At 41.6% G+C, this 13899-nt stretch overlaps 3 protein-coding genes across 4 annotated transcripts; 1 reads left to right on the forward strand and 2 right to left on the reverse strand.

Annotated features, from left to right (window-relative positions):
• Positions 1-221: 221 nt before the first annotated feature.
• nedd8 (NEDD8 ubiquitin like modifier) lies at positions 222-5004 on the reverse strand. The gene is made up of 4 exons (XM_085266682.1): positions 4523-5004; positions 4369-4416; positions 4207-4289; positions 222-3160 (listed from the first exon to the last, which is right to left on the reverse strand). Exons 1-4 carry the CDS (start codon positions 4538-4540, stop codon positions 3034-3036), a joined length of 276 nt encoding a protein of 91 aa, XP_085122808.1. The 5' UTR covers positions 4541-5004; the 3' UTR covers positions 222-3033.
• Positions 4945-11095, forward strand: gmpr2 (guanosine monophosphate reductase 2). Of its 2 annotated transcripts, none has more exons than XM_085266680.1 (10): positions 4945-5097; positions 5479-5623; positions 5896-6015; positions 7492-7575; positions 7670-7843; positions 7927-8008; positions 8265-8371; positions 9630-9672; positions 9767-9926; positions 10003-11095. In XM_085266680.1, exons 2-10 carry the CDS (start codon positions 5537-5539, stop codon positions 10190-10192), a joined length of 1047 nt encoding a protein of 348 aa, XP_085122806.1. In that variant the 5' UTR covers positions 4945-5097; positions 5479-5536; the 3' UTR covers positions 10193-11095. The 2 variants fall into 2 exon arrangements, with proteins under 2 accessions (XP_085122806.1, XP_085122807.1); XM_085266681.1 differs by lacking the exon at positions 4945-5097 and adding an exon at positions 5247-5382.
• LOC146580087 (uncharacterized) lies at positions 11086-13687 on the reverse strand. The gene has a single exon (XM_085266679.1). It carries the CDS (start codon positions 13521-13523, stop codon positions 11925-11927), a length of 1599 nt encoding a protein of 532 aa, XP_085122805.1. The 5' UTR covers positions 13524-13687; the 3' UTR covers positions 11086-11924.
• Between the last annotated feature and the right edge of the window lie 212 nt (positions 13688-13899).

Here is a 13899-nt window from a genome sequence, read left to right on the forward strand (position 1 = left end):
TTGAGGTATTGTAAGGGCAAAAATGCTAAAAACTGATCACTTTGAGCCATTGGTAGGTGGTTGCTAGGCAACACAATGACATCATAATATCAGATGTAGATAAAAACCCTTAGGGACGTAAGATGTAACCGAGTGCCACGTTTGGTTGTTTAACTCCTGACGGTGGAGTTTGCGGACAAACAAACAAACACAGATCAGAAACAGAAAGCAGTAAACACGAGTCGTTTGCAGGATCAAATTTATTCTACTGACAGATCAATCCAAAGCAAAAGTCAGTTTCTCATAACTCGTCACACACTGGTGGGAGCAACGTGGGAACTCACACAGCAATGCTTCTCAAACAAACAAACCACGTAAACTGAAGCCGCGCTCCTCACTACAGTCAAATATGCAATGAGAGCAAAAACCAACTCTGCCCAACACATTAAATAAATCAGTAGCTTACCCAACGGACATGCTCAGGCTGCTTATAAAGCAGGCTTACAATCAACTACCATATGTGGTCCATGATTTAGAACAAGTTGCAGGAGATTTTCCTGACATCACATGTTGGTTTGCATCACAGGAATAGTTTTAGATTTTAGGAAATGCAGATTCATGAAGACTTTCACCACTCTCACATAGTTTGGTCCATAATTTGTTGCACAAAGACACTTTGCCTCTGTACACGATCACAGCAGATATGTTTTTAAATGAAACAGTCTAGATATAATTTCACTCAAGCATTTTAAATAAAAATTAACATTAACCGTTTATGAATTATACAGACATTATATAGTCATTTTTATACAGTCTCCCATTTTCAGAGGCCTGCTCCTCGTTAATATTTGAAGCTGATTCCATGTGTTGAATTTATAATTTAAAGCTTTTCACTAAAACTCTAAATATGAGGAGGCCCAAGACATGTTAGTGTAAGTGAGGGAGACCATCATTAGGCTGAAGAGCTAAAATAAACCTGTCTGATCAACAATCCGACACATTCTTCCAAAAATATTAAATGAATGCAGAGCTCAGCAATACCACAGAAGACTAAATTAAAAGAGAAACATTAAAACAAGTCAAGCACACGCTTGAGGAAGAAGGTGCATCGCTGTGAAAGTCTACAATCACGACACACTTTCATGAAGGTTAATACAGAAGGTTTACAACAAGGTGCAAACTAGACTCGAGAACAGGAAGGACACATCAGACTGCCGGAAAACAACTAGAAGAGCTCACGCTGTTCTGGACAGATGCAACCCAGACTAGCTCATGGGGACGTTTGGCTGTTAGGTGCACTGGGGGGGTACTAGTGTTTACTGATGATGTGGCTGTAGATAGAAGCAGCAGGATGAACTGTGAAGTGTGCAGGGTCGTACTCTCTGCTCAGATTTAGGCAAATGCTGCAAAGCTGGTCAGACAGAGCTTCACTGTGCAAATGCATAAATGAGACAAAGCAAACTGCAAAAGCAACCCAAGAGTTTCTAAAGGCAAAGAAATGAGATTTATCAATGGGCGAGTCAGTCATCTGATCTCAAACCAACAGAGCACGCTTTCAACTGCTGAATACAAAATTGATGACAGAGAGACCCACAAACAAGCAGCGACTGAAGCTGGCTGCAGTAATGGTAACGTCCATGGGCTACAGACTTCAGTGGTTGACTTCATCAAAGTATTGATAAAAACCCAATTTTATTTTGTGCTTTCTGAGCCTCTAAAAATGGCTCTAATTCCTAAACAGTTTATGCAATTCTGTTAAACTCTTTGAAAGCTGCAGGTCTGCACTTCAATCACATCTGGTCTGTTTGATTTAAAAGCCACTGCGGTGGAGAACGGAAGCAAAACTACAAAAATTCTCTTTGTCCAACAAATTATGGATCTGTTAGGGTTACATCCAGCAGGCAGGTAGATCAGCACAAAGACTGGGAGAAGAAACCCACTTACAAACACTACATCGTGTCGCCATTTAACTCGCTTGGTCTTCTTTTAGGAACATAATCCAAGTGGAAAATTCACAGTTAGAAATGACATTTCACTGTGGGTTAAGAAGAAGACTGAAACACAGTTTCTGTTTTAAACACTTATTTTTTGCACATATTAAACCGACATGTGTCATGTGACATGTTAATAAAAGATTTAGAGATGCTAACAAAGGAAATCTGTCACCTAAAGAGTGCAGCCGGTCTTATTGCTGGGTTATTTTTCCATTCATCACTATAGCACAGTTTGCACCTTGCACTACTCAGTCTATCTACATTTTTTTACTCATTTTGAACTTTTGTGTTTTGATTTATAAAGTACTTATTCTACAGCTTGTGTTTCTGACTGTTGCATGTGAGCTTTTGCATTTAAACCTTCTATAAGCGTAATTTAAAGGACTTTCTCGGGACACGCCCGGTAAAGGAGCTTATTCGTGCTACACAAACAAGCAATTTAACCAGCTGATGATAGTGACTTCATGTTGAGTGATCAGATGCGAGAGGTACGTCGGTTTCCCATGAAGAATGAGTCGGTGGCTTTCCTTAAATGTGGAACTATCCTTTTACATATGCAGCGATTCATCCTCCTCAAATCTAACTACGCTACTGCACATCTGCATCATATAAGAATAACAAAACATGTACACAGCATAAAAAAAAAAAAATCAATTAAAGAAAGTTTGGAGGCAGCATCGCAGTCCAGTCATCAGTGTTATCATTAGTGGAACTAAAGTAACTTTTTTACATGCCTCGAAAACCTCGGGCCTGTCTGCTTCAGATAAAATAAGTGATTTGTTGACTTGAAGACAAAATTTTCTTTAATTCTGAGAAACTTTTCAACTACATAAGGGTGTCGCACCGTGGCAAATTTACAGTGTGGAAGGAGGGAGCGTTTGTGGCCAACACAGTGTTGGTTGCAGGGAAATGTCTGAAATAAAGAGAGCCCGATCAGACTTTTTAGACCAAGGCTCCGTCTTGGCTACAATACCACCTGGTGATCCAGCAGCCGCTGGCTCGGAGTCGTCACTGTTCTTGCTTCGTGCAGGCAGGGCAACAGCTGAGGCAGCGGTGAAGGCTACACCGCAGGTGTAGAACAGAGTGTTGTGCGATGGTGGAGCAGGCATCCTCCTCTCAGAGCAAGTACCAGGTGGAGAACGGAGCCTCCCTGGATTTTATAGTCTGCTGCTGTTTTCTCATCATTCCTGAGGAAAGAGACGATGCATTCAATACTCTTTTTTTTTTTTTTTTTTAAATGAAAATCCATCTGACACAAATGATTTATTTTAATATGTAAAACAGTTTAAGCAGGTAAAGATGTGGAACTTTTCCCTAAACGTTTTGAGGATAATGTCGACGTACATCTGTAGTTCTTTGTATTATAAAAAATGCTGCTTCAGAAGAGAAGCGGTAGCAAAAATTAAGACAAGAGATTTCCTTCTTTAGAACAACAATAAGCTGTAAACGTTACTAAAATTCAACGATGAGTAAAAGGCAGTTATCTCACCATAAACCTTACAGAGTCACTGCTAACAACTAAAGTGACCCTTTAGACTCGACTGCTTTGCAAACAGCAAAAAATTATGTTTATGAATCTAACTCGTAATGATTTAGCTGCATTTTTGTGCCTGATAAGGCTGAATATGGTGGCAAATGTGGGAGTCATTGTTTCACCCCGTCCACATTCAAGCACCACCCTGCAGTTTTCAAATTAAAACGAGGTCAGCAATGTGTCTGTGGTTGTTCCTAAAATGCAGTATATAGGTGCAAAGTGGATTTTGTAAAATTTACACTTTATAAAATAAAAACCTATATGTGCAGATGGATTTTTGAGTCCTATGTTTCCTTCTTGCTCCAGTCAGCTGATCTAAGTCTCGTTGGCACAATGGCATGAAATGGCCTTTAGCATATATTTGACTGATTTTAACTATAAATTTAATACATTTTATAATTCGCCTGGGTACATTAACCTGAGGTAAAGTTGATCATTCTGCTCTTGCCCTTCCTATCAGTATTAGCATGCCAATGCAGATTTGTTTCTGTGACAGATATAAATCTTAAGTATAGTTTCATTTTAAACTAAGGCTAACTGATTTCTGGCAGATACACGTGGTGCACTAGTGAGCACTTGCTACACTGGGATATTTATTTTAAGAGATTTACTGTAATAAACTACACTGTGTGCAGGTGCTTCCATTAAATACATCCCCAACCTCACTCTTTAATAAAAAAACCTGTATCCGGGTCTTACATCTGTTTTCCACTGTAGATTAGCCTCTGCTGTTGGGGAGGGATCCCCTCTTTCTCCTCCACCCTTTCTTTAATCCGCTCCACCTGGATGGACGTGAATTAAATGCACTGAAAAACACAGCGACTTACTATCTGCGCACATCAAAAAAAGATAAACATGTACCTTATCTGTGGGCTCTATGTCAATCTCTATCTCCTTGCCAGTGAGTGTCTGTGATAAAAACATTGTTAAGCAAATGATTTCAACGGATCCAGCAGAGGCAGTGAGTCAGTAATAACAAGACGAGTCTCAAATCGTTCAGTATGACGGACCTTACCTTCACTTTAATCAGCATCTTTGTTGACTTCTTCGTAGAAATATCAGTCAAGTGGGATCAGTGGTGCGAGTATATATTAAAGGAATGTAAAATATCTCCAACTACGTTCTGGAATTTTAGGTTTCGATGTGGTATTTTGATGAAGATACGCGATATTCCTCCTCTTCACAGAAAATCAGTGGATACTTCCTGTGTCTTTCCCCCTTCTCGTTTGTACGTTAACCGTTCCGCTTCGTGGATTTCCGGTTTATATATTTTATTTTCCGCAAAAACAAACAAACAAACAAACACAACATTCAAACCTAAATGACTTTACGTTAACTGGAGCCAGGTCACAAGAAAAGCAAACCCAAATTTCTCACCCAAGTACCTTAAAAATCCTTACGACATCAGTACCACATGACGTAAAGCGCAAGTCGAGTTAGTAGTTTTTACGTGCGTCGTCTCCTCCGAGCAGAACCCCTTAAAAACTACAAGGCGGGTGCCAGCGGGTGTCCGCCACGATAAAGTTTCCCGCCAGTGGAGACGGAAGCTGAAGCGGTGAGGTTCGGACCAGATCTGTTATTTTCCCAACGGTAAGTACTTTGTTTTGGTAAATTATTAAAATGGTAGATAACTCACTCATTTTATTGTTATTAGCTCATGCTTACATGAACGGTCTGTGAGTGACTTCAGCTATTAACCCCGTTATGTGGTGTAACCTTGAATTTTGGCATCGGAGCTAAAAAAGCAGGACTCATTAGCTACAGAAGGACTTAGTCCATTTTCATAACGCAGTCCCGGATTTTCCCCGAGTCTCTTTTTCAGTCCTTGAAGGATTCTTGGCTTTTTGAGGGTCCCTCCTGACGTCAACTTTGAGCGTACCTGCTTACAGTTACTTGTTTTTCATATACATGGCTGTATGAATGACAAAGTAAGGGGTGTCCCCTTAACATGAACTTTCCTCTCTTTCATAGATTCGCACTGCTCCATCTTTTTCCCTGTTAGACCGGCTGCTGCTGCTTCTTTTCGGAAATGCCTCGTATAGAGAATGACATCAAGCTAGACTTCAAGGATGTGCTCCTCCGGCCAAAACGGAGTACGCTGAAGTCTAGGAGCGAGGTGGGTAATGCAGCTGTGCGCAGTTTCCACAGGAAAGCAGACTGACCTACATGCAGATGTTTCCATTTGCTAAATCATTAGCTATTCTTGGAAAGTGAGCCCACAGGCCATGCGACAGTGCTTTAAAAGGGGCACAAAATACAGTCTTGTGTGGCTCTGCGAGTCACCGCAAATCATTGATGGGAATTCCAAATAACTAAAATAAATGTTTTGCCAGCTGGTTGCATAAATTAATTCTTAAGTAATTTTTGTGGCCTCCTCATCTACCACAGGTTGACCTGATGAGGAGCTTTACCTTCAGGAACTCTAAGGGCAGCTACAGAGGGATCCCCATCATCGCTGCTAACATGGACACTGTGGGGACCTTTGAGATGGCTGTGGCTTTGCACCAGGTGCAGAAATGTTTGCTGTTATGTATTATTTCACTGAGAAGTACTGCTGGCAGCAGTAGGGAGTGATTAAAGTAGTCCAAACAGAAGTAGGTGAACCTAAATTTATCTAAGCCATGAGTAATGTGAGTGCCAGTAATCCCTACATTACACACCCGAGGATGGGCACTGATTCTCTTACCTGTCCCTGCTGAACGGGGGGTTAAAAACAGGAGGAGTCTGATGCCTTAGTTTAAATGTTGGTGGCTTACATGTGGAATATTTCTATATCAATAGAATGATAATCCAAATAACTGTGTGTTTCTTTGTATTATCTTACAATTCTATTAACCTTCTCAGCCAAAAAAAGATGACGACCACATCACAAACACACACTTTTTTGTGTGTGTGTGTCATTCATTAATACTGCCCCTAATGGCCATCAGATGTCACTGCATGAACAGTGTAAATATCAACAATTCAGAGGCATCCGATGGAAGACAAACCACTGCTCAGTAGACCATTTAACACTTTATTTCTCTTTCACATTACTTGTAGAAGGGAGATGCGTCCTGCATGACACGTTGCCGCGGATCTCAAAGTGGTGGTGCGCCCCCAACAGTTTTATTACAGAAGCTCTCTCATTCTAGTCTAAACAACAGTGTCCCTGTAACTTTCCACTAGAGATGGTTCCCTCTTATCTACATTTTCCCAGGCAAGTGTGAGCGAGAGTCTGCAGCTTTCTACTCCCCAAGGACACATGGTCTCATGCCTTTATTTTTCAGGGCTGTGTCTACTTAATACTACTCTGTATAACTTTATAACACTCATTATTAATAAAAAGCATAGCATTATTGAGGCACTGCAAATTATTTAATCCCAACAGCAGTGACACCACTTTTCTGTACATCTCAAAGTAAACCATGCAGTGCCATCTGGAAAGTGACTGAATGGTAGCAGCTTCATTATTCAGCATGACGGTGGTTTCAAACACACTGCCAATGAAGTTAAATATACGCGAATATAAAAAACACAGTGGATCACTATCAGCCATGGATTGGCCTCCTCAGAGTCCAGACTTCAATGCTATTGAAGCAGCGTGGGATCATCTTGACAGAGAACAGAACAAAAGGCAGAAACATCCAAAGAAGAGCTTTAAATGTCCTTCAAGAAGCCTGGAGAACTATTCCTGAAGACTACTTGAAGAAATCACAAGAAATCTGCCTCAGAGAGTTCAGGTTGTGTTGAAGAATAAAGATGTTCACACCAAATATTGACTCTCAAACTCGTTAGAATTGTGCAAATTCTTTTTTTGCCTTATATTTTGTATGTTCATGCATTTTTGCACCGATAAATCACTTCACCTATTTCCCATTTTTCTACCAAAATATAAAGAAACTCTGGTGGCTCAAGACTTGTGCACAGTACGATAGGCTGTGTTCCTGCACTGCTGTATGTCTGCATGGATAACCGAATTTTGTTCTTTGTGTCTTCCTCCAGTTTACTCTGTTCACTACAGTCCACAAACATTACACGGTGGATGACTGGTTGGAGTTTGCAGAAAAGCATCCAGAATGTCTGGAGGTACTCACTGCTGTTTGAACCAGTGATTCTGACGAGGTTATTAATGGCGTGTTAGCTGTAAGACGAGTCTCACTCTTCTGTGTTCGTCTCTTAGAGTGTGGCAGTCAGCACGGGGACCGGTGACGGTGACTTTGAGAAGATTTCGGCCGTGGTGGAGGCGGTGCCGCAGCTGAAGTACATCTGCGTGGATGTGGCAAACGGTTATTCAGAGCACTTTGTCCACTTCGTCAGAGACGTCAGGGAGAAGTTCCCCTCGCACACGATAATGGTCAGTTCCTGATTGTGAATCCTTTTAAATGCCCGAGGAAAACGACATTTCTCGGATACGTGCTGATTTTTATTTTTGCTCAGGCAGGGAACGTAGTAACAGGAGAGATGGTGGAAGAGCTGATCCTCGCCGGCGCCGACATCATCAAAGTAGGCATCGGACCAGGTGAGCCTTAAGGCACTCTGCAGTTGATCTTAGCTCACTCGCCGTGAGGTTATCTTGCCTATTTTCTGCACAGGCATATTTAAATTATAAGAACATTTTCTATATTTATATAAAATTACCCACCTTGTTTACGTTCCTTTTTCTCTGCTAATAGTTATTCATATTTGCCACCATGCAGTCAACGTTCATTTGCCACATAAAGACTCAACAGTGCTTAAAACTGCTGTTTCCTGTTTGGCTCCACCTTCCTCTTCAGGCTCTGTGTGCACCACCCGCAAGAAGACAGGGGTTGGCTATCCTCAGCTGAGCGCCGTCATTGAGTGTGCAGATGCAGCCCACGGCCTGGGTGGCCACATCATCTCAGTGAGTGCAGTCGCGATGAGAAGAGTTTGAAGATGGCATGTTTCCTGTGTTAAAAGGAAGCACACAGGAAGTGGTCGAAGGAATAGAAATAGAAGAGTGTCTCAAACCACAAGTTCTATTTTTTATTTTTTTAAATCCTTTTGAATCAATAACATATGCCATTAATTTGTGAGCTTTCTAGATGCACATGGTTGAGTTTTAGCTGTTTCTTGTATGTAAAATATGGGCAGTACATTGTGTTATGCACTTTAAAACCATTGCATTCTTTTTAACGGCCAGCAGGGGGCGATTCCTGTGGTCGAGTCAGATTTAATACATCGATAAGAAACTGCTCCTTTTTTGAGTTTTTTCATCTGAGATCTCAGTAAACACTCTCCTAAAGTGTTTAGGGTCTCAGTCGTTGCTTAAAGTCTTATTTATTGCAAAATATATAAATTTTAATAGATTTTGGGTATATTTATATTTAGGGTAAAATAGAAGGTAAAGCGGGGTGTCCTCCACCCAGGGTGGTTTTCCTGTGGTTAATAAGTGACTGTTGCAGCGACATGTGGCTTAACAAAAACAAAATAAGGGCTCAGTTCGAGGTTTCGAAAAGGAAGTGCGCAAAACAAGCCCCACCAATATTATGACTGATGCTACTGGTCGGTCATTTGAAAATCAGATATACAAGTTAAACAAACTTTCCTAACATTTATTTCGTGGAGTTATTTATTTACTCTTTTACACTTTCCCCGATTGCTTGGATCAGCTGGTTGTTCCTTTGGTGTTGCCAACCAGAATCCCCTCTGGTGCACATCTGCATGGTTCAAGAGTGTTTGTCCCGCCTCCTCTTTCCTTTTTTGAGCCAAATAGATAATATCAGCTGATATCCAGATCTGACCATAAACTCTCAAAGCCCAACAGTTCAGACTTTCATGCTCTTCATTATAACATGTTCTTAGTCTGTTTACCCTGATGATCATTTTATTATTATTATTATTATTATTACATCTGTCTTTTATGTACTGTGTATGTTTTCCACTGTTCCTGGACAGAGTTTAGACTCATTCTTGTCATCTAACAACACAAAATGTTCTGGACTCTTCCTTTAAGCCGAGACCTGTGAGACAGAAACTGACATTGATTTATCTTTAGTTTATTACTCACGGGCCGTAGCCTGATGAAACTACTGACTGTAATTCCCAGGTCAGTGTTATTTGTTAGAGTTGTGCAGCCATGATAAAGTCACGCTCGTAACGCCTTGTTTGCTTTCACACAGGACGGGGGGTGCACTTGCCCGGGAGATGTCTCCAAGGCTTTTGGTGAGTTGCTGTGTTTTCAAAGAGAACTTTAACTCCAATCTTAGAAAGTATAACTAGCGTGAAAACGGAGTTTGTTTGTTTGTTTGGCTCTCAGGTGCTGGAGCAGACTTTGTGATGCTCGGTGGTATGCTGGCCGGCCACTCGGAGAGCAGCGGCGAGATCATCGAAAAAAACGGCAAGAAGTACAAACTGTTTTACGGCATGAGCTCCGACACGGCGATGAAGAAACATGCGGGAGGCGTGGCTGATTACAGGTTGGCGTCAGGTGCTTGGCTGTTAGAGGAAGGTTATTTAGGTGAGATGTCATTCATTCATTTTCTTTGCCTCCAGAGCGTCGGAGGGGAAGACCGTGGAAGTTCTCTACAAAGGTCCGGTGGGTGACACCATACGAGACATCCTGGGAGGGGTCCGCTCCACCTGCACGTATGTCGGTGCAGCCAAGCTGAAGGAGCTGAGCCGCAGGACGACCTTCATCAGAGTCACCCAGCAGCTCAACACCGTCTTCGGGAACGACAGCTGAACGTCCGGCTTTGCAAAGAAAGAAGCGGCGCCGGTTTGACTCCCACATGCCATTAGTCTGTTAGTCCGGTGTAAACTGAAGCGAGCAGACGTTTTATTACTTAAAAACATATTTTGATACTCGTTCAGGTAGTTTGATGTTAACATTCAGCGCAGCTCTAGCTGTGTAAGTTCCACTCTCTATAACAGAAGTATTTTCCAGCACACAGACTCTGGGTCTCCTCACACTCTGAATATTCCAGTGTGTTTCCAGGTAGTAAGATGCAGGCTACCTCTGCAGGCCTGCTCTCTCATCATTCCAGTGCAAACTCCTAAACGCCTTTGTCACTGACATAAAATTATAGTAAATGTCTTAAATTATTTATACATCCTAAATGTTTCTGAAATTGCTGTAACAAAATTATAACATCGACTTGTTTTTTTAGAAAACCTGTCATTCCTTTGCTAAAGTTTTGCACTTTAATGAGTTATACTTTCTATAAATGATCTGTTAGTGCAATGAGTACAATCTGGGAGCACAGACAGCATGTAGTAATGTAGTGCTGAACTTACAGTACAGATGTTATTGAATCTATTTGTACTTTTGTCTTACCTGGTTCAGCTGCTCCTGATCAATACCAAAGTTAGTTTGTTTCCTTTTACAAACGAGAGCTTCAAGTAGACTTACTGTAATGATTAAAGCCTTTAAATAAGCTGATTCCTTCATGTTAGCTTCAGAAGTCCTTCAGTGTGAGTATTTAACAGTATTTAGTTTCACACAGTTCATTTCAAATTGTTCTTATGTAAACTGTTATTTTTTTCTTTGTCATATTTGAGTGAAGATTAAAAAAAGGCAGTTGTTATATTTCATAAGTCATGTTACATTTCATCCAGTCAATAAAAACCTTCCACAACTTCAAACTCCAATGACTTTATTATTGATTAGATCATTTACAGTGTGTACACATGAAGCTAGAGATCTGTGCCACTTATATCACTTTCTATCTTAAACTGCTTCTGGAACTAATGGTAAACACAACAAACACGGGGATATAAGATAGTTCCAGAGGATGAGGCTGCATGTCTTCTTTGTTGGTTTCCTTTTATCCTCTCCACGCATGTCACAGAGAACAGTTTGTGGCTCTGTTCTTCTCCTTTTTGTTTGTATGCTGCTGTTAGACATGTTTTCCCAGCAGGAATGCCTCCATGAATGCAGTCCTTGATACTCTCTTTTAATGAAACTGAGGATGGCTTGAAATCTGATGAATCCTTGAGTTTTCCATTTTTGTTTTTTAATTTTAATTTTTAATTTTTTGCCTGTTTCTGGTGAAAGTCTTCAGCCTGCTCAGGAGCACTCCACAACAGTTTCAGTTCTCTGGAAAATATCTCACCACTGCTAAACCACACACTGAAAGATTGGTCAGACAAGTTTGACTGAAGCTCCCTTGTAATGTTTGCAGTTTGGTTTAATTAACAAGAAACATTCGCAATGTCACAAATACAGAGTAAGCTGTCGATTATATTTAAGCAGAAACACACCAGCCATAATTTAGCACAAGAGTGTTGAATTTGCACCAATTATGATGAAAACCCTACTCTAGACTATTTTTGCAAGTTTTAGCAGTAGAGAGACTTTTGCACAGCCAGCACCACATGTTCATTTACAGATAATCTGCATTTTAAGAGGAACTAAAACTTACATGGTTAATAAGTAATGTGGTGATGTGGGTTTTGGACAACAGCATGAGCATTAGTTACAGAAGTTCACAAAGCACCGCTGTGATTCGTGCTGCACCAATAATATTTCCACAAGAGCAGGTTGATTTGGAATGCATGGGATAAAAAGCCCCTCCATAATGGTATCCATCAGTAGACTCACCATAAATCTGCCCACATGAGCATTTCCACTGATTCTGATATTGTTGCTGAATTTGTCCAAATTTAAATGCACTCTTTGACCCAAAGATCGATACATTTGTCGCTTCCTTTTCTAAACCTTGGAGACAAACAAAAGGCTTGAGGTCTGAGCTGGTAGAGCTGATTGTTACTGTGAGTAAGTTTATTCTCTGGTGCTGCCCGATCTTGCTGAAGAATGATAATGAGTCTGGAAAGCTCCACACAACTTCCACTATTTGTGGTCTGGTCATCTGTGGTTCCACATTTCCACCTGGAGTGATCACTTGTTGGGAAACCTTATAATGCTGTTGGCGCGTTTCAATTTTCGGCATCCCAAACCCCATTACAGGTTGAGTTTCTTTCATAACCCAACTAGACTCTGTTGTGAGAGAGAAGAGCTGGTTACCTTGGCAGCGTAGGCCATAGACATTTCCATCCTTCATATTGGTTGCGTAAGTGTCGTCACATACACCAATGGTCCAGTCACAGTCTTTGGAAATGCTGATCACCCATCTCTTAAAGTCAGGAACAGGAAGTGTACTCTTAATGAAGAATAAGCAGGAAGAACAAAATTTCATCCACTGACTGTGGAAAACCTTCCTGTTGTCAGTGGACAGCGACATGCCAGGACCCAGAGTCTGTGGCTCAAAGATCAGGTGTGAATCAGTGGGAACAAGCTCCTGGTGGTGTTCAGGATCAACCAGAGTCAGCAATGATCCCCAGAACTGAGATGCTTGCTTCACCATCTTCTCCCCATTCTGTCTCATCTCCTCAACCAGTTTGTCCCGATGGCTGCCCGGCTCCAGCCCTTTTCTCAGATCCACAGCTTTGGCCTTCTCCACATCCTGATGCACCTGAGAATACATCTGCAGGAAACTGAAGGTGTCCTTCTCCTTCTGTGCTGCTTCCAGGCTGCTCTTGCTGGTTTTCAGGGACACCATACGAGCAGAGACTGAGCTCTGGACGCTGGTCAGAGAGATGTCACGCAGCTTAGTCACAGCCTCAATCAGACGCACACTGCAGCGACCCAGCTTCTCTCTTTCACTCTTCTCCCACTTTTCCAGACTCACATTCTCATCATCTGTTTTCTCCTGTAAGATCAGCTGCTCAGCTTTCAGCTTCTCCAGGAGCTCTTTGTGGGCTGTGGAGAAGGTCTTCATATTGTGTAGGCGGTGCTGGTCCTCAATGGCGCAGGAAACACACACACAGGTCATGTCGTCCAAGCAGTAGTACTCCAGGAGCTTGCCGTGCTGAGAACATTTGGTGTTCCCACATAAAGCCATGGGTTCAGTCAGAGGATGAGTCTGCAGTAACACAGGTGTGGTCAGGTGGGCCTGGAGGTGCTGGACACACATGGAGATCTCACACTTCATGCACGTCTTCTTTGCTGGTTTCCTGTCCTCTGTACACATGTCACAGAGAACAGTTTGTAAATCCATCTTGATGTTTTCAGACATTTTTTAAAGCAGGATGTCCCGTTTAGATAAGTTAAAAATGATTCCTTGTTCAAGTTCAAGTCTTTCAAGTCCTCGAATTTTGCTCGTGTCTCTAACGCACTTTACAAAGAGTCTCTGTTGACTCTCTGATTCACACTGAAGGGGTGGGGTCAGACCAGCGTGACTGCAGCTGTTTTATAATGGTTTAACTTAGGTTTCATTTCTCATGAAACTCCTACTTAATGTAGGAGGTGCCAACGAGTATGGAGGGAAATTTGCGTAAAAAAGGGCTACGAATGCGCATGATATGATCCAAAAAGGTGAACTAAGATTTACAAATGCGTGGATCGATTTTTGTTGACATCTGGGTTCTCCACTCCACTCAAAAATACGAAGC

Source organism: Mchenga conophoros, linkage group LG3 (genome assembly GCF_057382185.1).
Source record: "Mchenga conophoros isolate Kocher_MC1m ecotype Shallow Benthic linkage group LG3, M_conophoros_male_GT1.1, whole genome shotgun sequence".
NCBI classification, from domain to species: Eukaryota; Metazoa; Chordata; class Actinopteri; order Cichliformes; family Cichlidae; genus Mchenga; species Mchenga conophoros.